Below are 26,086 nucleotides of genomic sequence, written 5' to 3'. Positions count from 1 at the left end.
TATTTACATTTACCAAGTACTTGTGTGTGTGTTGGAGTGGGATGTTTAGTTGTGGGCTGGTCCAGTGGAGACGGTTCCATAGGACTCAGCTTAGTTAGAGAGAAATTCTTACCTAACATAAGGGAATGACACTATCAGGAGGGAGTGTGATATAGGGGAAAGAGCACGGGCATTAGAGCAGATAGGGCTGAGGTCAAATCCCGGTTCCACCACTGCGGGATTTGAACAGGTTATTTAACCCATCTGCATCACAGTAGTTTCCTCAAGGACAGGCTTACTACTGCTTAATTATTGGAAGGAAATGGCAATCATATATGTGAAGTCCTTAGACAATAGAAAGTGGTCAAAAATGCAAGTTATTATTATTATTATTTTTTTTTTGCGATACGCGGGCCTCTCACTGCTGTGGCCTCTCCCGTTGCGGAGCACAGGCTCCGGACGCGCAGGCTCAGCGGCCATGGCTCACGGGCCCAGCCGCTCCGCGGCATGTGGGATCTTCCCAGACCGGGGCACGAACCCATGTCCCCTGCATGGGGAGGCGGACTCTCAACCACTGCGCCACCAGGGAAGCCCACAAGCTATTATTATTATCAAGGTTATTAATAATCATGTAGAAAAACAAAATCCAAAGTCAGAAGGACTTTGTCTAACTCCAGGGAGTTGTCTAAATAGGGAGTAAAGGCAGATATTGCAGCCAGGAGGTAGAGCCAGCAATCTCACAACCAAAGGGAAGGGACATGTACATCTAGTTCTTCAGTGCACACCTCTTAGCTACCAGGCAGTGTGCTAAGTGCTGAGGAAACAAAGGGGAAAAAAGCGAGAGACATAGTATCTGCCCTCATGTAGCCTACAGAGAGGTAGACATTAATCAAGGACTAAAACAAATGCTTGTAAAATTAAAAGAGGGCTAAAGTGTCTGAAAGGAGGGGGATGGATATATGAGAACACATAACGGGGGAAATGACCATAGTGAAAGAGGACAGGAAGCCTTTTCAATGAGAAGGATGAGTGAGCTGACATGCAGAAAAGGAAGAAAGGGAAGAAGGAAAGGAGGAAGGGAGAGGAGGAAGGAAGGAGGAAGAAGGAAGGGAGGGACGAAGGGAAAGGGAATTGACTAGGCTTTTGCAGGAGAAAACAAGTGCAGAAAGCAAGGTGGGGAGGAGATGGCACAGTATGAGGCTAGAGAGGTGGGAAGGCAGGGACTTGACTCTTAAGGATTTTAGTCTTGATTCTGGAAACAATGAAAAGCTGTTGAATTGTTCTAAGGAAGGAGATTATATTCGTGTTTTTAAAAGATCACTCTGGTTTGCAGTATAGAGAAAAAAAAATGAAGAAAGGCAAGAGAAGATGTACAAAGACCAGTTAGGATAATTTTATATTAGTTCAGATTAAAAATGATGTAGCTTAGCCTACAATAGTAGTAGGGATATTAGTCTGTGGTAATAGTAGGGATGGTAGTAGGAATTCAAGAGACATTTTGAAGGTAACATGGACAGCATTTGGATTAGAAGGGTGAGAGGAAGAAGAGCCAAGAATGACACCTGGCGTTTATGACTTGCACAATTAGAGCAGGACCAGGTTAGAGGGAAGATAAATTAGTTGTTGACAAGGTATATTTGAGGTATGTTTCATCCAAGAGGAAGTGCAAGTAGAAGATAGAAGTTTGGAGATGCATGCCTAGAGCTCTGAGAAGTGGCCAAGACTGGAAATGTAGACTTGTGAATCATCCATACATAGGTAGCAATTAATGCTGTGAGTTGAATGAGATCACCTACATAGAGGGAATAAAGTCAGAACAGGAGAGGCCTTAGGACTGAGCTTGAGCAATTTCAAATTTAAAAGCCAGTAGAGGGGGATCAGCAGCCAAAGAAAGTAGGGAGAGAGGACAGGAAAGTAGAGGTGGGGAGAGGGCAGGAAGGAGCTACGGCACAGAAGCTATGGGAGGAGAGTGCTTCAAGGACTGTAGCTCTTTTAGGTTAAGCACTACAGAAGCCACTGATGGCCTTAGCTAGAGTTGTTTTAATAGTGTGATGTACGCCCCAAATACCTGGGATTGGGATGCAGATGAGTGGGATTGTCAAGTGAAGACTGGAAGTATAGCCAACTCATTCAAGTTATTTGATTGTGATGGAGAGAAGAGAGAGAACCACCATATCTGGAGGGGGATGAAGGGTTAACTGAAGCTGTCTTTATTTTTCAATGGGAAAGACTCAACTGTGCTTACAAGATTAATGGGAATGATTCAATTGGGGCAAAAGTTGAACCTGGAGCAGAGAGAAGGGATAATTGTTAGAGTCAGGAAGAGGGATGGGAACAGAGCAGAGATGAAAGAGAAGTAAGTTTCCTCTGTTATAATAAGAATGAAGGAGGACAGGGTGAATGCAGGTGGGAAACTGAAGGACTTTAAATCTGCTGACTTCTGTTTATTCTATGAAGTAAGTGGTAAGGTAATAAAATAAGAGTGAAAGAAGAGATTAATGTTGGAAGTTTGGAGAGATTGTAGATTTGAAATCATCATTGTTGACAGTGGAAAGATACATACGGCAATGTAGCCGGGCAGACCTGAGGCTAGGAGTCAATTAATATAGGAGACAATTGGCCTCATCACATGACTTTGTCCAGTAGCACTGAGCTCCACAGGTGTGAGTGGCTGGGATTTTATCACATCAAGAAGATAAAATGGATTGGGAGATTGGGATTGACATATATACACTAATATGTATAAAATGGATAATAAGAACATGCTGTATAAAAAAATAAATGAAATTAAATTTTAAAAAAAAGAAGATAAAATGACGGAGAAGCAAGGGAGTTTTTAGAGTATTTAATACCGTATATGAAAATATAAAGATCCACAGAGATAACACAATGTTGATAAAGAAGAGCAAGGAATGAGGACTTGCTGTTCCAGATATTAAAATATATTACAGTGCTATGGTGGGGGTGGGTGGGAACCTAAGTAGAAAGCTCAGTAACAATGTGTTTGGGAACCTGGTATACATATGCCCCATTTGCCTGGAAAAGTCTGTTTTGCCAGTTGTCTCAGAATATTGTAATTATTAATAACAAACTTTTTCATCCTTTGGACAATAAATTTTATGGTCACTCTTTATATGAGAAAGGTGGCATCACAAAGTGGAGTAAAGATGGATTGAGTGGTGTTAAAAGTAGCTCACAGTATGGACTTCTAGCTTCTAGGCCCACGGGTAAGGAGCTTAGAGGTCACCACTCCATCCTAACAAGTGAAATGCTGAGCAAACCGAAAAAGCAACAATTCTTTTTAGAGCCATCAGAGAAATGAGATCACAGGGCAAATTGCTGCCCCCAAATTGGAGAGGCAGACAGGAGGATACAGAGAATCACAACTTAACAGAGCAGAAATTTCCATGTGCCAGAGTAGGTAAACCTGAACTACAATCGATGGATTGCTTGAGGCTCAGTGTGGCCAAGTCTGAGAGTTAGAAACTCCAGAGGCGCCCAGTCATTGGCGGGGCGGGGGAATAACTTTTGTGGGCTTCACCTCCAGGAGATCTACCACGTCCGCACAGTGAATATCAGAGAAAAAAATCTCTTCGGGCTTCTGGCAAGGGGAGGAGGAAAGGAACTAGTTTTAAATACACCAGGCATTCTGTTCTTCTAAACAAGGTCTGCTCTCAGGAGGAGCTATCTTACTAGAGCCTAACCTCCTAGAGTTTTATCAGAACCTAACCTATCTGGGGGAAGGGAAATACCCAACTCCAGCCTCCTCCAGCCATCCAGTCCCACCTAAGTGGTGGTGGGAAACTGAGACACACACGTGAAATTCACAGTCCAGGGGTACAGGTCACCAAAACAGGGAGACCTAATCATAAGACTATAGAACACTTCCTCTCCCTGACCCCTTACCACAGGCATACTTCAAAGATATTGTTGGTTCAGTTTCAGACCACTGCAATAAAGCAAAAATTGCAATAAATCTAGTCACATGAAATTTTTGGTTTCTCAGCACATATAAAAGTTATGTTTACATTGTACTGTACTCTATTAAGTACACAGTAGCATTATGTCTAAAAGAAGGACATACCTTAATTTAAAAATATTTTACTGTTAAAAAATGCAGTGTCTGTGAAATGCAATAAAGTGAAGCCACAATAAATTGAGGTATGTCTACATGTTACTAAAGGCCTATTTACCTCAGTTCCTTTTACAGCACATAATGTCCACCTTGCAACAAAAAATTAAAAGGCAAACCAAAAGGCGAAAAACACATTTGAAGGGCTTCCCTGGTGGCGCAGTGGTTGAGAGTCCGCCTGCCAATGCAGGGGACACGGGTTCGTGTCCCGGTCTGGGAGGATCCCACATGCCGCGGAGCGGCTGGGCCAGTGAGCCATGGCTGCTGAGCCTGCACGTCTGGAGCCTGTGCTCCACAACGGGAGAGGCCACAACAGTGAGAGGCCTGTGTACCACAAAAAACAAACAAACAAACAAACACATTTGAAGAGATAGAGAAAGCATCAGAACCAGACATGGCAGGGATGTTGGAATTATCAGTCAGGGAATTTGAAACAACAATGATTAATATGCTAAGGGCTCTAATGGATAAAGTGGGCAGCATGTAAGAACAGATGGGAAATGTAAGCAGAGATGGAAATCCTAAGGAAAAACCAAAAAGAAATGCTAGAGATCAAAAACCTTGTAACAGAAATGAAGAATGCCTTTGATGGGCTTATCAGTAGACTGGACACAGCTGAGGAATCTCTGAGCTTGAGGATATATCAACAAAAACTACTAAAACTGAAAAGCAAAAGAACAAAGACTGAAAAAAACAGAACAGAATATACAAGGACTATGAGACAACTACAAAAGGCATAACATATGCATAATAGGAATACCAGGAGAAGAAAGGGAGAAAGGAACAGAAGAAATATTTGAGGCAATAATGACTGAGAATTTCCTTAAATTAATATCTGACACTAAACCAAAGATCCTGGAAGCTCAGAGAACACCAAGAAACATAAATGCCAAAAAAACTATATCCAATCATATCATTTTTAAACTACAGAAAATTAAAGATAAATAAAAAATCCTGAAAGAAGCCAGAGGAAAAAAACACCTTACCTACAGAAGAACAAAGATAAGAATTATATACAACTTCTCAGAAACCATGCAAACAAGAAGAGAGTGGGGTAAAATATTTAATGTGTTGAGAGAAAAAAGCCACCAACTTAGAACTCAATACCCTGTGAAATTATTCTTCAAAAGTGAAAAAGATATAGAGACTTCTTCAGACAAACAAAAATTGAGGGAATTTGTTGCCAGTAGACCCGTCTTGCAAAAAATGTTTAAAAAGTTCTTTAGAGAGAAGAAAAATAATATAGGTCAGAAAGTTAGATCTCTATTTAAAAAAGGAAGAGTATTAAAGAAGGAATAAAGGAAGGTAAAATAAATTTTTAAATTTTTCTTATTCTTAATTGATCTAACAGATAATACTTTGTTCAAAATAATAATAGTAACAATGTATTCAATTATATATGCTTATATCTATATATGCTTATATATGTTTATGTGTAAGTGAAATGAATGACAGCAATGATATAAGGGAAAGGAGGAAGGAATTAGGAATATTCTGTTATTATAAGGTACTTGCACTATCTTTGAAGCAGTATAGTGTTATTTGATGGCAGACTTGGATTAGTTGTAAATGTATACTGAAAACTCCAGGACAACCATTTTAAAAAGCAAAAAAAAAAAAAAGTATAATTGATACACTAAGAAAGGAAAACAAATAAATAGAATCATATAAAATTCTCAATTAGAACCAAAAAAGACAGAAAAAGTGTGAAAGACAGAAATAGGAACAAAGAACAAGGCAACAAATATGGTAAATATTAATCTGCCTATATCAATAATCACTTTAAACATCAGTGGTCTAAACAGATCAATTAAAAGATTGTCAGTGAATCAAAAACAAGACCCTTACATGTTGTCTATAAGAAACCCACTTTAAATATAAAGACATATATCAATAGATTAAAAGCAGGATGGCGAGAAAGATATACAATGTTAACATTAATCAAAAGAAAGCAGGAATAGCTATATTAATTTCAGGCAGAGTGGACTTCAGAGCAAGGAAAGTTATCAGGAATAAAGAGAGGCATTATATAATGATAAAGGGATCAATACTCCAAGAAGATGTAATAATCCTTAATATGTTTGCACTTAATGACAGAGCATCAAAATGTGTGAGCTGAAAACTTACAGAACTGCAAGGAGAAATAGATGAATCCATTGTCATAGTTGTAGACTTCAATTCCCCTTTATCAGAAATGGACAGATGTAGCAGGCAGAAAATCAGTAAGGACATAGTTCAACTCAACAGTGCCATCAATCAGCTGGATCTGACTGACATCTATAGACTACATTCAACAACAGCAGATTACACGTTCTTCTCAAGCTCACGTGGAACATTCAACAAGATGGTTCGCATTCTGGGTCATAAAATACACCTTAACAAATTTGAAAAGATAGAAATTATACAATATCTGCTCTCACACCACAATAGAATTAAACTAGAAATCAATAATAGAAAGATAGCTGGAAAATCCCCAAATAGTTGGAGGTTAAACAACACATTTCTAACCAACACATGGGTCAAAGAAGGAATTTCAAAAGAAATTTTAAAATATTGTGAACTAAATGAAAATGAAAATACAACTTATCAAAATTTGTGTGATGCAATGAAAGCAGCACTTAAGGGAAATTTATAGCATTGAATGTACATATTAGAAAAGAAGAAAAACTTTAAATCAATAATCTAATCTTCTACTTTAGGAAACTAGAAAAAGAAAAGCAAATAATATCTAAAATAAACAGGAAAAATAATAAAAATTAGAGCAGAAATCAATGAAATTGAAAAAAGAAATCAATAGAGAAAATCAATAAAACCAAAAGCTGATTCTTTGAAAAGATCAGTAAGATTGATAAGCCCTTAGCCAGGCTAACTGAAAAAAAAAAAAAAAAAGAGGAGACACAAGTTACTAATATCAGAAATGAAAGAAGGGACATCACTACACATCCCATGGACACCAATGGAATAATAAGGAGTATTACAAACAACTCTATGCTCACAAATTTGATAACCTAGATGAAATGGACCAATTCCTTGAAAGACACAATCTACCGAAACTCACACAATAAGGAATAGAAAATATGAATAGGCCTATATCTTTTAAAGAAATTGAATCAATAATTAATATCCTTCCAAAACAGAAAGAACCAGACCGAGATGGGTTCATTGGTGAATTCTGCCAAACATTTAAGGAAGAAATTATACCGATTCTCTACTTCCTAACTCATTCTATGAGGCCAGCACCACCCTATTACCAAAAGTAGACAAAGACATTGCAAAGAAAGGAAAACTGCAAACCCATATCTCTCAGGAACATAGATGTAAAATTCCTCAATAAAATATTAGCAAATCAAATGCAACAGTGTATAAAATGAATAGACACCATAACCAAGTGGGATTTATCCCAGTCATGCAAGGCTGGTTCAGCATTTGAAAATCAATTAATGTAATCTATCACATCAACAGGTGAAAGAAGAAAAATCACATGCTCACATAAATAGATGCAGAAAAAGCATTTGACAGAATCCAACACCCATTCATGATAAAAACTCTCAGCAAACTATGAATAGAGATAAAGGTCCTTAACTTGGTAAAAAGCGTACAAAAACCCTACACTTAACATCATACTTACTGGTAGGAAACTTGAGACTTTGCTGCAAAGATCAAGAACAAGGCAAGGATGTCCCCTCTCACCGCTACTTTTCAACATCATACTGGATGTCCTAGCTAATACAACAAGACAAGATAAGGAAATAAAAGATATACAGAATGGGAAGGAAGAAATAAAGCCGTCTTTGTTTACAGATGACATGGTTGTCTACATAGGAAAATCTGAATCTGACCAAAAACCTCTGGGAACTAATAAGCAATTACAACAAAAGCTTGATGATTGCCAGGGGTTGTGGGGAGGGAGGGATGAATCGGCAGAGCAGAGGATTTTTTAAGGCAGTGAAACTACTCAATACAATACTACAATGGTGGATGCATATTATTATACCTTTGTCAAAACCCCATAGAATATGCAACACCAAGAGTGAACTCTAATGAACTGTGGACTTTGGGTGATGATGTGTCAGTGTAGGTTTCTGTAGGGTTATCAGTTGTAACAAATGTACCACTCTGATGCCTGATGTTGATAATGGGGAAGGTTGTGCATGTGTGGGAACAGGGGGTATATGGGAACTCTCTGTACTTCCTGCTCAATTTTGCTGTGAGTGTAAAACTGCTCTAAAAAAATCTGTTTACTAATTTGTTTTGAAGTAGCTCGCAGTATGGAGAAAATAGAGTTGGATCCCTACTCCGTCACATTAAAAAGTAAATTCTAAATGGATTGAAGGCCTAAATGTGAAAATAAAATTATAAAGCTAATGGAAGAAAATACTAGAGAATACCTTTGTGATCTCAGTGTTTTTAGCAAGACCAAAAAAGTGCAAGCCATAGGAGAGAAATGGATCAATTTGATTAGATGGAAATTATTGAAGAATTCCAAAGATAAGATGAACATCTGGGTGACAGAAAGATATTTGTAAATGATGAGCATTTCATATCTGGAAAGTCCTACAAATCGACAAGAAAAAGAAAAATCCACCGGTAAATATTTTGAGTAGGCAATTCACAGGAGAAACATGATAAATTTATGAAGAGGTGCTCAAATTTGCTAGTATTAAATGAAAACAAGATACTACTTTACATCCATCAGATTGGAAACAATTAGAAAGTCCAGTAATCACAAGTACTCGTGAGGATATGGGGAAATGGGAACAGTTACGCATAGCTTATAGAATGAAAGTAGGTAAAGCCATTTTGCAGAACGATCTGGAACTACTTAGTGAAATTAATATGATTATACCCACAACCTCACAACCAAGCAGTCCCACTACATGGTTTATATTGCTGAGAAGCTCTCAGGTAGGTTCATAAGCAGAGCAGCATGAGGATTTGTATTACAGCAATGTTTGTCGAGGCAAAGAGCTGGAAGTCAGTTAAGTGCTCCTCACCGGGAGAATAAGTAAAATGTGGTCTATGCATGCAGTGGAGTACTAAGCAAGCAGTCAGTAGCAGTGTTACATTCACATGTAGTAACATTGATATATCTCAAAATTATAAGCTGAAGTGAAAGAAATATTAAAATACAAAACAACTCTATGTAACTACAAGTAAATTGTACACATATATATGTATATATATGTATATGTGTACATATAGATATTCAGAAGGACATATATTAAATACTTAGGAGTGAGTGGTAAACAAAGGAAGGAAATGAGAGACGTATAAAGAATATAGAGATAAACAAAACGTTGCCTTTGCTTTGCACAGTGATGAAAGTATAGGATATGACTTAATTTTTTACCTACTTTCCTAAAAAAAAGAGGAATTTAAAAACGTTTTAGGGCTTCCCTGGTGGCGCAGTGGTTGAGAGTCCACCTGCCGATGCAGGGGACACGGGTTCGTGCCCTGGTCCGGGAAGATCCCACATGCCGCGGAGCAACTAAGCCCGTGAGCCATGGCCGCTAGGCCTGCGCGTCCGGAGCCTGTGCTCCGCAACGGGAGAGGCCACAGCAGTGAGAGGCCTGCATACCGCAAAAAAAAAAAAAAAAAAAAAACGTTTTAAATAAATACAATATGGATATAATTATCTCATTAAATTGTATTTGAAAATTAAATGAGTAATTCATATAAAGCACTTAGCTTAGTACCTAGCCTACAGTAAACACCCAATAAATGTTCTCTGTTAATGTTAGTAACACCACTCATGACACAGCTACCACCAATCAGTTGGAGTTGGCACTTAAGACCCATTGGATTTAGATGATTTCCCCCAAAAGATCCGTTCAGGTCTAACAGTCTGTGGTTCTACGAGAGGGATAGGCAAGTCCCGGCTGCAGACTCAGAAGCAGGCAGGAGAAGTGGTGAAAACAGCCTTGTGGAATGGGAATGGCTACCAGCTTTTTTGCAGTGTCATAGGAAATCTTGATGGTTAACTTGGGAGAACACCAGTATGAGGCACAAGTTAAGGAAGGAGAGGCTGCAGGAGTAAACAGTGCTGTAGAGCTGGGCGACTTTATGTACTTTGGTATACTTACTCCAAAGGGTTTTTTTTTTTTTAACATTTTAATTTCAAGCTATAAAATTGAATCGGAATGTCTAGGTATATAGTGTTTGCTTTGGATGATCTCTCCCCCACCCTCCTCCTTCCCTGAAGTGGGACACAGGTTGTTGTAGTGAAATGAGCAAGATCATCACCTAGTGGGCTGTCCCTCAAAGTGCTGACATAAGATCCTGGTCCCAGAGAGCGGAGAACAGGTGCTACATCCTTACGCTTAACGTTAATTCAACAAGCAGTAAGTGGGACTCTATGCCAGGCACTATTCTGGTGTCTTAGGGATGTAGAACTACTAACAGAAAATGACAGATTTAAAAATAAAATTAAGAAAGTGTCAACACGGAAACTTCCCAAAGTGACATTGCATTTTAATGTGTTTATTTTCCACTGGTTTTCCACAGATCATAGATGAAGAAGAAACACAATTTATGAGTAATTGCCCCGTTGCGGTCACTGAAAGCACCCCACGGAGGAGGACGCGGATCCAGGTGTTCTGGATAGCGCCACCTGCAGGAACCGGCTGTGTGATTCTAAAGTAAGTGAACAAGGGAATCCTTGGAACACTTCACTCCCTTTCCCTGTGCTCTCTCGAAGGTGCGGTTGCAGAAAGAAAAGTGCCTTTATTAGGGCATCAGACAAGTTGTATCATCTCTCTGCCCTCCCTTATCTTGACTCTAAAACAGGACTATGGGCGGTCTTTTGTAAAGTGCTATGAAAAGAATAAATCACCTGAATCTCTATTTTCTTCCCATACAATGATCTGCTGGTTACTCTGTATCTTCCTAGAGATAATGATCCTATGGCTGATCAAGAAAAATTATGACCTGGGCGAGGATAATTTTTGGCTTCCTCCATCTTGAATACCTCCCCTATCCTTAAGCTGTGCTAGGCTGACCTGAGACCTGACTATAACCTCTGTTGGCCCCAGGCTCTGCTTTATGATCCTGTCTTCTTCTCCCATCAAAATTGCCCTCTTGCTCCTCTTCCTGTGGGGCATCTTGATCCTCATCTTGGTGAGTTACAATAGATGATGAGAGGTATGAGCCAGCCAATGGTTTTCCCCTGAAAGGTAGCATTATCTCAAACCTGTGCTTCCAAAATTGTATGTTATAGAATGATGTTCAGGGAGATGTAAATAGGTGGGCAGGAAATCAATTTATATGGTTAAATAACTTAGGAAAATGCTGTATGCTATATATCTCCTTCTTGCAGATTCACAACATACATTAGCATATTGAAGGTTTTGCAAAGTCCTGCCAAAAAGAAGTCTGTTTAACTTGGTTTCACCCAGCATTTCCCAAACTTGACTGCAAGGCTCCTTTTTTGCTGAGACATTATTAACATTAAGTAGTTTGAGAAATGTGGCTATAACCTGTTTTAAATACATTTTAAGGCTCTATAGAGTGATGCTGGGAATTTTAGGATTTCAGACAGACAAATAGTCATGGGTAGATAGGCAAGGCTCCAATGCCAGCATCCAAGAAACCCTTTTTCCTGGAGTTAAGGGCTGGGAACTTCCCAACCATCTTCTACTTCTTTAAATCCCCTAAGGCCTTATGTATATATTTGGTTCATTTGTCTGAACCTGTGGCAGGTGGACATTTCTAAAGACTTACAACTACAGCCCATCCCTGAGGAGAGACTGATAAGGAGGCATTCCACCTAGGCTCTCCAGTCCCTGCAGTTTCTGGACCCAGCTGTGCCTGGCTTATGGGAGAAAGAAAAAGCTCACAGAGATTTCTGGAAGCCTCTGTCCACTGTCCAGACTCAGTCTTGTCTTTGGCCTCTTTTTGCTGCCATCTGTATGGACATCATTTATTTTTTTCTTAGTTTAATGCAAGCTGAGCATCCTTCCTCAGATTCCTTGAGAAGTTTGGCTTTTGGCACTAATCTACATTGGTGATTTTTTTTAAATTTAGAAGTAGAATTTATGTATAAGTATAAATCCCAGTATATATAACATGTATCTAGTATCTAGTTGCAATATGGGAGAAGGCCTTGTGGGAATAAACGAAGACCACTGAACTGAGAAAAGAGGCTATTTATTCAGAGCTTGCTATGTAGCAAGGAAGTCAGCTGCCATCACTAGCATTTGACAGAGACTCAAAGGCAGGCAGAGGAGTGGGAAAGCTTTACAGTGAAAAATAAGAAGATTGTGGGTACTTTCTGACTGGAGATTGTTGGCATGGGGAAGCTGAGAGCGGGCTAACTAGAAATGGAGCATCTGATGTGATTGGTTTGGAGAGCATATTAGGCTTTCTCTGACAGGTCCTGAGATGGAAATAGAGGAGGCAGTGGGGCAAGAATTAGAGAGTTGACATCATTGCCCAAGTCCTAACCGTTCTGGACTAATGGCTGCAGACGTTGTGGTTTGGCTTCCCAGGCCATTTACTGCAGAGGTTGGGGGTCAGAGTTCTATCGTCACTGTCATATACAGCCTGGCCTTTGTCCATTAGTATATCAGTCTCTCAGCCTGGAGACCGGGTTCTCAGCTTGGCTTTCCAGTACCCACATCCCCGCCCATGGCAGCCCTATCACTCCACAGAGGGGCTCTCCAATATCAGATCTGTGTGATGAGTCTTCCTGCTCTAAAACCCTTATCCCTTTGGTGTAGATCTCTGGTTTCCTTTGACTTATTGTTCTCACAAACCAGAAGCCTTTGATCTTCCTGGTGGAAGCCAAAAAGGCATCTCTTGTTTACCGTTAACAATGAACATATGTGAACATATGTTTATCCATTAACAGTAAACAAATGTGGCTTGTTCAGTCACTCATTCTTTCAGTAAATGTAACTGAGCTTCTATTTGCACAGACGTCCACAGTGTACAGGCAACTGAAGTTAAGATCTTGGCCCTCAAGGTTCTCACAGGCCAAATGGAGAAGAAAGAACGGGACAACCAGTACTGTTTACCACGAAGTCAGCTGCACGTCTAGCGGGCTTTGTCTAATTTAATCTTCACGACAAACTTCCCCCTTTTATGCAGGAGGAGACAAGTCCCAGTGAATTAGGCAAGTTTCTTGAAGTCACACTTCCATTTAATGCTAAAGCCCCATGTTCTTCCTTTCTTTTATCTTTTTCTGAAGGAATTAAATGTAATCTATAATTATTCACTAAAGAAATCATTTTATAGGTAAGATGTAAATACATTCACATTGTAAAATTTCAAACAATACAGACAATAGTGAAGTACAGAATACAAAAAAAGTGAAAAATCTCTGACATTTCTCCCAATAAATCCCACAGTCATCTACCCCAAAGTAGCAATAGATATCAATTTGGCATGTATTTGTTAGACTTTTATCTGTGAGTTTATACGCATATAAAAAAACATATACCCTTTACACAAATGGTATCATGGTCTACGTGATGTCTTGAAATTAAATGCGTTTTCACTAAATAAAAGGTATTAGAAATATTTCCAGGTCAGAACATATGGATCTATCTCTTTTTTTAAACTGTTGCATATAATCTACTGTGCAAATGTGTTAGTTGTTCCACAGTTGATGGACATTTAGATTGTTTCCAGTTTTTTACTATTACCAATAATGCTGTAATAAACATCCTTATACACACCTCTTTGAGCAAATATGCAAGTTTTTATCCATGGTAGCTGCCAAGAAGTAGGATCATAAAGGATGGACATTTATAATTTTAACAGACACTGCCAGATTTTCCTCCAAAAACCTTGCCAACTTAAACACTCTCCCTGACTGTGAACAAGAGAGCCTGTTTCCTTACTTGCTCAACAACTCTTTTTTTTTTTTTTTTTTTAATTTGGCTGCACCAGGTCTTAGTTGTGGCATGTGGGATCTTTAATTGTGGCATGTGGGATCTTTAGCTGCGGCATGTGAACTCTTAGTTGTGGCATGTGGGAATCTAGTTCCCTGACCAGGGATTGAACCCGGGCCCCCTGCATTGGGAATGTGGAGTCTTACCCACTGGACCACCAGGGAAGTTCCTCAGCAGCTCTTGATGTTTATCATTCTTTAAAGTTCTGCCCATCTGATGGTTAAAAATGGTGTCTTGTGGTAATTTATATTTTCCTGATTACTAGTAATATTTAGAATCTTTTCAAATATTTTTTCCATTTTTATTTCCTCTTTGTGAATGGCCCATTCATATTCTTGTCCATTATTCTAATAATGTTTCTTTGAAAAACTGATGTTTATATATTTCCATATATTTATATATAAAATATATGTGTATATGATATGTATAAAATACATTTTATATTATGTATTTTATATATAAACATAGGTAAATATATAATTTAATATATTTATGTTTAAAATTGATCCTTATATGGTACAGATAATAACACTTTGTTATAAATTTCAAATATTCCTCTCCATCTTTCTCTTAACTTTGCTTATGAGTATCTAATCATCCAAAAATTTGAAATTTTGTTTTAGTCAAATGTATCCATCCTTCCTCTTTATGAATTTTGATTTGTATCTTGTCTAAAAATAATCTTCCTACACCCAAGGTTATAAATATATTCCCATATTGTTAATATTTTTATAGGTTTAAAAATAAATTTAGGTCTTTGATCTTCCTGGAATTTAATTTTGTGAATAATACGGTATCAATAAGCCTCAAGAGAAAATAGATGGCATGCTCTGCATGAGGTGCCAAAGGGTCGTTGAATCAGGGGTCTGATTATGATGGTGCGGCCAAGATAAAAGTGAGAGGAGCCTTTAGCACCCATGTCTGAAGGGTTAAAAGGAGCATGTAGAGGACGAGGCAGAGAAGACCACCACCTCCCAGGGGCTGAGAACTTCAGTTAAGGGAAGCTACTAGCCTGAGGTGACCCACAGGGATCCCAGTCTTGATTCCCTGTCGATTCTCCCTTTTGACCTTGACTCCAACCACAAGGACAACGAAGCCTCGTTGATAGAGTTCACACAGATTTTCCTCTCCCGCAAAGAACAGGGTACAGAAGGTTGAAGAAAGTAGCTGGAGGGACAGACCAGAGCTGTCCAGCACAGCTGGGAAATGAAAATCTACCTATTTTTCTCAAAATGGCTAGGTAGTTGTTTCACATCCATTTATCAAATAGTCTGTCCTTTCCCTTATTGTTTGAAATGCTACTTTAACAAACATAAAGTTTTTATACATGTCTGTTCTGTTCTGTTGATCTTTTTATCCCTGCACAAAACCCACACCATTTTATAGCTTTTTTTTTTTTTTTTTGCAGTACGCGGGCCTCTCACTGTTGTGCCCTCTCCGTTGCAGAGCATAGGCTCTGTACGCGCAGGCTCAGCAGCCATGGCTCACAGGCCCAGCCGCTCCGCGGCACGTGGGTTCCTCCCGGACCGGGGCACGAACCCGTGTCCCCTGCATTGGCAGGCGGACCCTCAACCACTGCGCCACCAGGGAAGCCCTGTAGCATAATTTTATTTTATGATTTGATAGCAAGTCATCGCTCATTAATCTTCTGGTTCAAAATGTTCATGGCCATTCAAGCAGATTGATAATTCCCGACGAATCACAGGATGAATTTGTTGTGTTTAATAAAAACTTATATTAGGATTTTGAATGGTGTTGCAAACCATACAGTATGTTTTTATATCGTAGCAACCTACAATGTGTTTTCCCAGTTAGAAATATGGAATATCCCCTCTTCAGGTCTTTTATGTCCTTCACGAAAGTCATGTAATTTTTCCTAATTTGAATTAAACATTATTGTGAGGCTTTTTTTCCCCCCCAGATATTTTATACTTTTATTGCTTTTGTGAATGGGCTCTTTTTTCCTGTTAAAGTTTCTAATCATTGATTGCTTGTGTTTAGGAAAGCTATTGATTCTTGTACCTTGAGTTTGAGTTTAGACAGTGCTGAACTCTTGATAGTTCTAATGCTTATTTTTCATTTTGGGGAGAAATAATGAATAAATACACCTTTGTATCTTTTTTATGTTTTAGTTTATCATCTATCACCTCTAGTACAATATTAAATAGTGGTATTCATACTTATTCCTGATTTTAATGGGAATACTCTTATAATTCACTTTTAAGTATAACAGGAAGTACAGGTATCAAACTGATACCTTGAATCAAGTTAAGAAATACCCTTTATCTAGATGAGAAAGTTTCCTTCTTTTTCTTGTGGAAGGTGGTATTGGAGAAACCAATCACAACCAGTATTCCATGTGGCCAGAGTTGACCATCACTGAGAAAGACTCAGAGTATAAACAAGTATCCTGACTTTCAAGACACTTTCCTAAAGTCTAGTTGTGGTGTAAATAAAAATACGTATGTTGGGCTTCCCTGGTGGCGCAGTGGTTGAGAGTCCACCTGCCGATGCAGGGGACATGGGTTCGTGCCCCGGTCCAGGAAGATCCCACATGCTGCGGAGCGTATAGGCCCGTGAGCCATGGCTGCTGAGCCTGTGCGTCCGGATCCTGTGCTCCGCAACGGGAGAGGCCACAACAGTGAGAGGCCCGCATACTGCAAAAAAAATAATAATAATAAAATTTTTAAAAATACGTATGCAAAACTTAGCCAACCCAAGACAGACATGAACTGGGGACAAATTAAACATGGTTAGTCAGAAAGTAGATGAATGAAGAATGTAATAATGGGAGCACCAGAGCCCCTTAGAAAGGTTAGTTTATATCTTGAAGGCAGTAGTAGGGTGTGGATAAATGGACAGAAGGGAAGAGGTCATTCCAGGTGAAGGGAGTGAACAGAGTGAAACTAACGTGAGAACGTAGAGGTGAGAGTAAATATGGCGGCACTGGGAGACAGTAAACAGACAGACTTGGTGAGATTAGAAGGTCATTGGGGGCCGAAATCCATTGCTAAATCATGCAGGTTCTCCAATGTCAAGATGAAGATGTTGAACTTGATTCAAGAGGAACAAGGGAGCCATTAGTGGATTAAACAGTGGACTGACATGCTAGAAGGAAGATTCACTAAAAAGTTAGTCTGGATGCTTACATCTGGCAGCAATTTCCAGGAAAGATGAAAGGGGAGACACTAACTTTGTTGCAGAGCCCTCACTTTCAAAAATGGGCATTTGTGTTGCTGTGTTTGGGTAATATTCCTAGGAGAAGGCAGACTGGTAGTGTAAGCTGCAGAGTCTGCTAAATATCTGTAGATGACAGCTCTGAAGCCCACGTAGCTGGTTATGTTCCTTTGCCCAGGAGGGCTGGGAAGGGAAGCACATAGCAATTACAACTTTCCTTTTGGCACAAACCTGACACCATTTCCATTTTCCATTTGGATGCAAAGATTTGAACATTTCTAAATTACAGGCTTTTAAGACATCCCTCCTTTTATAGCCTTCTCCCTACAAATGAATGACCCAGCACTTAAAGTTTCCATGGCATGCTTCAACACTGCAAACTGTTACAGCAAAGTGGTGACGGATTGAAAGAAAAAGCCTCTGTGAATAGGTGTTTACAGACCCCATCAGAGGGAAGTCCTATCCCCTTAAGTCTGATAAAAGTTTTGTCCCTTGAAGTGATCTTGTCTTTCCATACCTTCATTACATACGTTTATTACTAGACTTCTGACACCCACTTGTCACTTCTTGGGAGGGTTTGAGATGTGGGTTGCCTTACCCTGGTGGAGATAGTCACTTGGTGAACCGTTTGGGGAATTCAACCTTATGGAACAATGGTTGCAGGCAGTAATAGCAGCCCAGAGCCAAGCCCTGCTCTAGCTGCATTATAAATACTCGTTTAATCCCCAGAGCAACCCTATGAAGTGGATACTAAAGAGGATGCTAAGGCACAGAGAGGTTAAGTAACTTCCCCAAGGTCACAGGGTAAGTGACAGAGCTGGGATTTAAACAGAGAAGCATCTGGGTTCCGGAGTCTGTGATCTTAGTACTGTACTCTACCATCTCAGGCAGGTCAAGTTCAACTGCAACTTCTCCTTCTCCCCCAGCATGATTAGTTGCCATAACTGCCTCTTCTTTCTCTCAGTTGCTTTACATTCACTGCCTTATTCACAGGCATCTCTTGCCTCACTCTTGCAGGAAGCTTTTACTGCTCACACTAGTTCCTTGCCCTGTGATTCTGCCTCTTACTGGTATAAGAATTGCTGTCCTCATACGCAGCTGAGTCACACCGCTTACATAACAGACTTGAAGGGGGCTCTCCATCACCTTCCAGATCAAGTCCAGAATCCTGATCAGAGCATTTAAGTCTCTCTATGTCCTTTACCAGAGTCCCTGACCAGCCTCTTCTTCCACTGAATCCCTCCATGAACAATGTTCTCTTGCTACTCTTGTCTGCTCACTCTCTTGATAACATTTATGTTATCATTTATGTTATGTTACTGCATGCAGTCAGTGAGGATTCAGAGACTGTCTCTGAGAATGTCACAGTCTAGGGGTGAAACACAAAACAAATCAAGTCCACAGTCCTTCATCTGCATTTCTGAAACCCAAAAAGCTCTAAAATCCAAAAGATATTTTCTTAACTCATATAGGACCCAAACCTGCCTTGAACTGACTTGAAGTTATTTATAGTCTTTTAGTGTAAATATTAATGTGTTTGATGCTGCCCCAGACCCTGATGGGGATGTTACAAAATATATGGAAAGTACCCTGTATTATCTTTCTGAAATCCAAAACTATTCTGAATTCTGAGATAACCTCTGGCCTCAAGGGTAACAGATAAGGGAACTTGGCCATCTGATGGGACATTTGGTCATGGATTGCAGAGGAGGCAGCCCTCTGGCAGGACTGGGTTTCACAGAAATATTAAAAACGAGCAATTCATTTCTTGCTCATGAAATAACCTGTTCCCAGCTGCAGCTGCTGCTAGATCTGAGAATGTATTCAGTGTTCCCCATCACCAAAGAATAAAGCCAAAATTCCTTAGCATGGGGTCCAAGGTCCTTAGTGATGTTTCCAGACACCTTTGCAGCCTCATTTCTAGGTGCTTCTCCTCCCACCCAAGACTGCAAGTTTCATGGAGGAGGGTATCAGTTTTACTCATCTGTGTGGCCCTAATGTAGGGGTTGGCAAACCACAGTCTGTGGGCCACATCTGGGCCCACTGCCTGTTTTTTTTTTTTTGTTTGTTTGTTTGTTTGTTTGTTTGTTTTTTGTCGTACGCGGGCCTCTCACTGTTGTGGCCTCTCCCGTTGCGGAGCACAGGCTCTGGACGCGCAGGCTCAGCGGCCATGGCTCACGGGCCCAGCTGCTCCACGGCATGTGGGATCCTCCCGGACCGGGGCACGAACCCGTGTGCCCTGCATCGGCAGGCGGGCTCTCAACCACTGCACCACCAGGGAAGCCCTGCCTGTTTTTATAAAGAAGGTTTTATCGGAACACAGCCAGGTTCATTCATTTATGGATTGTTTAGGGCCCCTTTCACGCTACAGCAGCAGAATTGAGAAGTTGCAATAGAGACCTTACAGCCTACAAAGTCTAAAATATTTTTTATCTGGCACCTTATAGAAAAAAATGTACTGACCCCTGCTCTAATGTATACCCCGTTGCCAGGAACTCAGTAACTGCTGATTCCTGGCCTGGGTTCTCCTAAAAGCCCAGCTTAGACAAAGGCTTGTGTGCAGGGAGTTTATTTGGGAAGTGATCCCAGGGAGAAGTTGGGGGCAGTGGGGATGGGGGTTATTTGGTCAAGTGTTATTGACCTGGTCATCACCGTAGGCAGTCGATGCTTGCCCCTGCTGGGACCTTTGGAGAAGCCATATGACATGTGTCTCAGAACAGCGTGCCCAGGAATGAAGGGGGAAGCCATTATCCATCGGTGTTCATCCTCCATTGATCAAGGGTAGCCCCACAGGCATTAACGCCCCTGCACTCTGGGCTGCCCATGTGTGAATGTTCATCAGGTTCTGAACATGTACTGCAGCATCAAGAGAAGCTCTGGGGGCTTCCCTGGTGGCGCAGTGGTTGAGAATCTGCCTGCCAATGCAGGGCACACGGGTTCGTGCCCCGGTCCGGGAGGATCCCACGTGCCGCGGAGTGGCTGGGCCCGTGAGCCATGGCCGCTGAGCCTGCGCGTCCGGAGCCTGTGCTCCGCAACGGGAGAGGCCACAACAGTGAGGCCCGCATACCACCAAAAAAAAAAAAAAAAAAAATAGAGAAGCTCTGGGACAAGAAGCAAGAGGTACACCACACAGACAAGGTGTGTATCATCTAATTACAGTGGACAGAGCTGCTCATAGCAATAGTGGATGGAGTCAGAGTTGGGATGAGAGGATGTGAAGAGGGGTGTGGAGATGCTCAATGCATCAATTAGTATGAATAGTAGTATAAGTAGCTTGCATCAGTTAGTATGAAGAGTAGTATAAGTAGCTTACATTTATTGCCAAGAACTGCGCTAGGTGCATTGCATGCCTTATTTTACTTAATCTTCATAAAAGCCCTGTAGGGTCTTCACTATACTCTTCCCATTTTCTTGATGAGAAAACTGCGGTTTAGAGAGTTTGTATTCAGGGTAATAAAGCAGTTTAGTGATGGAGCTGGGTCTTAAACCCACTTCCACTTGACTCCAAAGTCCTTGTTAACTAATCACCACTAAGCTACACTGACCCGCACACCCCTACCTTCTGCCTCACTTGGTCTGTGAAGCCTGGAGGGGCAGGGGACTGCCTGGGTCGGGGAGGTGTTGCTCCCCAAGTGAGGAAACTAAATGTCCTTTAGAAAATGGAAAACAAACCCAAGGACCTGGCAAGAGAAAGACTTGTTAGTGAGAAGAGAGATGAGTATTAGGAGGGATTAGCCAGAACTCATAAGATTTTGTAGCTTCATGGAGCTCACCAACTCTTTTTATCTTGGAAGGAAATAACACAGAAAACCCACATCTGATGACTCTGTGTATGTTTTATAGAGGAAGCTGGCAGGATTAGAAGGATCTGATGTGGCTGAAGTGCAGCTTACTCTGCAATTTTTCTGGCATTAGGTATTGAGAAGAACCACAGGCTCCTTTGTCATAAGTCAGGGTGGCTCTCCCTTGAGACTGGCTAGAACCTCAGCAATGCTAACTAGGGGTGGAAGCAAGGAATCAACAGAAAAGGGGGTGGGAGACCCCAGACCAGTAGAAGAGGCTGATTCTTGTGAGAGCACTTGAAGAAGCCAAGACCATGGTTAAAAGGGCAGCATGTGCTTGGTTCAGGAAGACTTAGCTACTCTAAGACATACCATCCAACAGGTGGAATCCAGATGCCGGGGCTTCCTGGGGGGCTGGCAGTGGCATAGTTCCAAGGGAGCAGTCCAGTGGCAGCAGTGTTTGATTCAGCAGCTGGAGTCCCAGGTGTAGGATCCAGCCCCTGGGGAGAAAACTGGGAAGAATGAAAAGGAAGTACGTGCTGTGGAGGCGCTCCAGGCACAGCAGGAAACTGAGGCTCAGATGGAACCCACACTGCAGGGGGCAGCGGTGTGACCACAACTCAGTGGGCATGTGCGAGTGAATGGCCCACCCCAGTGGTGCACAAGGACCCAGAGCCCTGGCAGCAAGACCAGTCCCAGTCCTGTCCCATCACTGGGACAGGGCTTTCCAAGATATTCCAGGCCCTGATCGTGATGGATCAAACCATGATGTTTAGATCCTGTGGACATTTTAAAAATTGAGATTAAATTCATACAACATGAAATTAACCAGTTTAAAGCCATCAGTTTGGTAGCATTTAGTACATCCACAGTGTTTAGCAACCACCACCTCTGTCTAGTTCCAAAATATTTCCATTGCTCCAAAGTAAAACCCTTTACCCAGAAGCAGGAACCCCATTTTCCTCTCCCTGCAGCCCCTAGCAGCCACCAATCTGCGTCTGTCTCTACGGATTTACCCATTATTGATATTTCATATTAATGGAATCATACAACATGTGATCTTTTGCATCTGACTTTTTTCACTTAGCATAATGTTTTTGAGGTTCGTCTGTGTTATAGTATTCCTTTTTATATCTGAATAATATTCCATTACATGTATATACCACAGTTTGTTTGCCCCGTGACATTTTTGACATGAAATGGTCACAGGATAAAAATGCAACAATGAAAAATCATCAGATGGTATCATATCTACATTAACCTTTCAGTCCATATACATATTTTTTTAACCAGGATATATAGTAGATGTGTTCCTCCACTCCTGAGCCTCACCCGTTCCCTGGGTAGGACAGTGACAACCGTGGGACAAGGGTAGAAAAGGACAAAGAGATGTTTCCACACCTACTTTGTCTCTCAGGGTCATGAAGTAAGTGTACTGGCCTGCTAGTGGGCAGGGCTGGGACCCAGGACTGGGTCTGGCCTGCTACAGGCTGGGTCCTCAGGCTGCAGGATTGTGGCTTTCTTGCATCTGGTGTCTGCCCCCTGGTGGATGAGGCTGGTCTAGAGGCTAGTGCAGTCTTCCTAAGGGCAGGGCCAGGGCCCAGGGGATTCTGGGACTGGTGTCTGCCCACCAACGGATGGAGCTGGGTCCTGGGCCCTCTGGTGCGTAGGGCCATGTCCAGAGGCAGCTGTGGGCTCAGGAAGTCTCTAGGCAGCTTGCCTCCTGATGGGTGGGGCTGTGTGTGTGTGTGTCCCAGTTAGTTGCTTGGCCTGAGGCATCCCAGCACCAGAGCCTACAGGCTATTGGGTGAGGCCAGGTCTTGGCACTAATGAGCTGGAGGGGGATTTTCAAAATGGCATCCGCCAACACCAGCGTCGACCAGCACCAGCATCCACATGGTAGAAGTAGCTCCCAAGAATGGCTACTGCCAGTGTCTATGTCCCCAGGATGAGCCACACCCTTCCTCCACCCCCTCCAGGAGACACTCCAAAACCAGCAGGTAGGTCGGGCCCAGGACCCTATCAAATTACTGCTTTTGCCCTGGGACCTGGAGCTCATGGTTTTTTTTTTTTGTTTTTTTTTTTTTGGTATGCGGGCCTCTCACTGTTGTGGCCTCTCCCGTTGCGGAGCATAGGCTCCGGACGCGCAGGCCCAGTGGCCATGGCTCACGGGCTCAGCCGCTCCGCGGCATGTGGGATCCTCCCGGACCAGGGCACGAACCCGTGTCTCCTGCATCGGCAGGCGGACTCTCAACCACTGCGCCACCAGGGAAGCCCGAGCTCATGGTATTTTGTGTGCTCACTTTAAGACTGGAGTCTCTGTTTCCCGCAGTCCCTCGGGGCTCCTGAAATCAAACTCCATTGACCTTCAAAGCCAAAGGCTCTGGGGGCTCATCTTCTCAGTGCAGGACCCGCAGGTTTGATAGCCTGACATGCGGCTCAGAACTCTCACTCCTGTGGGAGAACCTCTGCAATGTAATTATTCTCCAGTATAATTATCCGCCCACCCAGGGGTATGGGACTTGAGTGAGTCCGCCCCTCCTACCCCATCTCATGTGGTTCCTTCTTGATGTCTTTAGTTGTGGAAGATCTTTTCTGGTAGGTTCTGGTCTTTTTCATTGATGGTTGTTCTGCAAATAGTTGTGATTTTGGTGTGCCCATGAGAGGAGGTGAACTCAGGCTCTTTCTACTCTGCTATCTTGGCCGATCTCATGAAGTAAGTGTAAAACAGGTTGGCATATTTTATCCTGTCACCAAAATGGCTTGATTAGATCTTTTTATACCTAGTATGTAACCACAGGGTCACAGAGTCATATACCTGGTCATTCATTGCTTCATCTGGTAGAAGAATGGGCGGAAGTCCACTGAAGACACAAAGGATGCTGGAAAGATGAGCAGAGGATCCTCAGCGCTGTAGAAGATGACATTCCTTCAGAGGTGCTCACAGCTCCATCACCATTCATTTGCAACCATTAATCAAAGAATTGTCCCTGAACTATTTGCCTTCATTTGCCACAGAGAATACCCAAACTAAAGCCAGTGAAGAAATGAGATTAAGTAAGAAGAAAGAATGTCCCCCACTCCTTCCATTATTAATTATTGCGGGCTGATTTCAGCTTTTCCTTGGGTATTTCCCCAACATTTTGCATTTAACAGCCCCTGGAAGCCAGGAAAGTAGAGAAGAAAAAGCTCCACAATATCTTAGTTCTATACTATTCATAAATGAAAATCATTGTTGATTTAGAGTTTGACAGCTGTGGTGCATTTGTAAGTCCAGCGCAGCTGTCATCAGCACTCCAGCTTATTTTTCAAACAGATGTTTAATTTGACTTTAGTGTTATTGCCAATTTTTGAGGAGAAAGAGAGGGAGAAGCAGAAACAGGAATAATCATTATATTTAACATTTGGTTTCCCTTCAAAACGTAAATCGGCATGATTAACAGTGACATCAGAATTGCTTTAATTGAAGTTTTGGGTGCAGGACTGGTTAGCTATCATCTCCTTACATCGTCCAAAGTCGTTTTTTTTTTTTTTTTCCCTAAAGTCAGAGGCTGTTTTGTGATAATTACACCCAGACTCTGAACAACAGTCCCCACTACCCAGAAGAGCCTTCCATAGTGCAGAAGAAAAATCAGGGAGTGGTGAACGATGGGTGACTGGGCTGCAACCCCAGATGAAAGCTGCAGGGCTGAGTCTTGTCTTGCGGCTATGGAGTCAGGAAACCAGTGAGAGCAGAGACCCGGGAACGGCAGCCAGGTTCTCCCACACTCACTCTTACATCTCTACCATGCTTATGGGGCTTAGGCAGCTGGGTTCATGCATTCTCACAGTGTGCAAATCGGTCTCAATGTATACAATTAAACACAACTGTGGCTCCACGTAGAAATCTGATGAGTCAGAATGTACTTGAACAGGCCCTGCTGTTCCAGTCCGTGTTGCTTGGAGGAATCTTCCTTCATACTTGCTGTGTTGCTCGATAAACCCACTTCCCGGATCTGATTTCTCTACCCTCACCTTTTTGTGTTTGGCTTTTAGTGGTCTCACTCGGGTCCTACTCTGTACCGTCTATCATGTGTCCAGTCACTGGCCCTCATTACCTCTTTGACAAGGCCTCTGTTGCAGGGACTCTAGGTGCAATAACACACTTATTGCATTTCTTTTTACACTGAGAGAAAAGATTCACCTTGCCTTCTTCCTCTGCCAGCAATTGTGATATTTGCTGTGCAAAAGAAGAATCCACTCCAAGGAAAAAGTTGGCAGATGTCCCAGATCCCAGCTCTTAAGTCATGGTTGGGTCGAGGGATGAGCCACAGCCTCATCCATCTAGTGCTAGAAATCACAGGACGCTCTAAAGTCTGACTTCTCAAAGGGTGCCCCCCATCTTTTAATTGGAAAATATTGTTTGCAGATTATTCATGAGGAGTTAATTTTTCCTTAACTACAGAAAGACAAGGCTTCTGCCAGGTTGACCACCTAAGAATCTGAGGGAATCCTTGGGCAATTATTGTGGTATCAAAAGCTCCTGGCTGTTGCTTGCCACCTTGGCTACCTGGATCTAGACTGTAGTTCTTTTCCCTCAGGCAGCTGCTTCCCTACCTTTGCTTCATGCTTGGAGCCCATCCCTTAATACCCCACATCACAGCTTAGGCTAAGCAACAATGGTAGTAAGATGTTGTTGAAAGCTTGGGGAGTTAGAGAAGGGAATCATAACACAGAAGTCCTACATAACTGGCTTATCAGTTTGGCTATATTCAGGGCGCAGAAGCCCAAACTCATCCTTGGCTGTTCCCTGCTTTCACACTTGGTGGGCATCAGGCTCCCTTCCCAACCTCAAGGGCCATTTTAGTTCCTCCTTAAGAGAATGCCCTGTACAAGTCCCAGTTGACCCAGATCCAGACCCAGTTCTCCTCTGGATTAGTTTGGCATTGTAGTTATGAAGGTGGATTCAGGTCAGACAGCCTGAGATTGAGTTCTGGCTCCACCACTTACTACTGATGTCAGGCAAGTCATTAAACTCTGGGTACCTCAGATGTCTCCCCTGTAAAATGGGGGTAAATAATAGTACCTACCTTATAGGGTTGCTCTGAGGATTAGATGAGTTAATACATGTAAAGTGTTTAGAA

At 41.8% G+C, this 26,086-nt stretch overlaps 1 protein-coding gene across 1 annotated transcript in view; it reads left to right on the top strand.

Moving 5' to 3' along the window:
- Positions 1-26,086, top strand: part of SPON1 (spondin 1) — a 275,141-nt gene that overhangs the window by 71,253 nt on the left and 177,802 nt on the right. Inside the window, exon 3 of the mRNA XM_059070571.2 lies at positions 10,616-10,749. Within this exon, the coding sequence (XP_058926554.1) occupies positions 10,616-10,749 (134 nt within the window). The remainder of the gene's footprint in view (positions 1-10,615; positions 10,750-26,086) is intronic.

This window comes from Kogia breviceps, chromosome 7 (assembly GCF_026419965.1).
Source record: "Kogia breviceps isolate mKogBre1 chromosome 7, mKogBre1 haplotype 1, whole genome shotgun sequence".
Classification (NCBI taxonomy): Eukaryota; Metazoa; Chordata; class Mammalia; order Artiodactyla; family Physeteridae; genus Kogia; species Kogia breviceps.
Note: the sequence above shows the minus strand (reverse complement) of the source record. Positions and strands in the feature narration are given on the sequence as shown.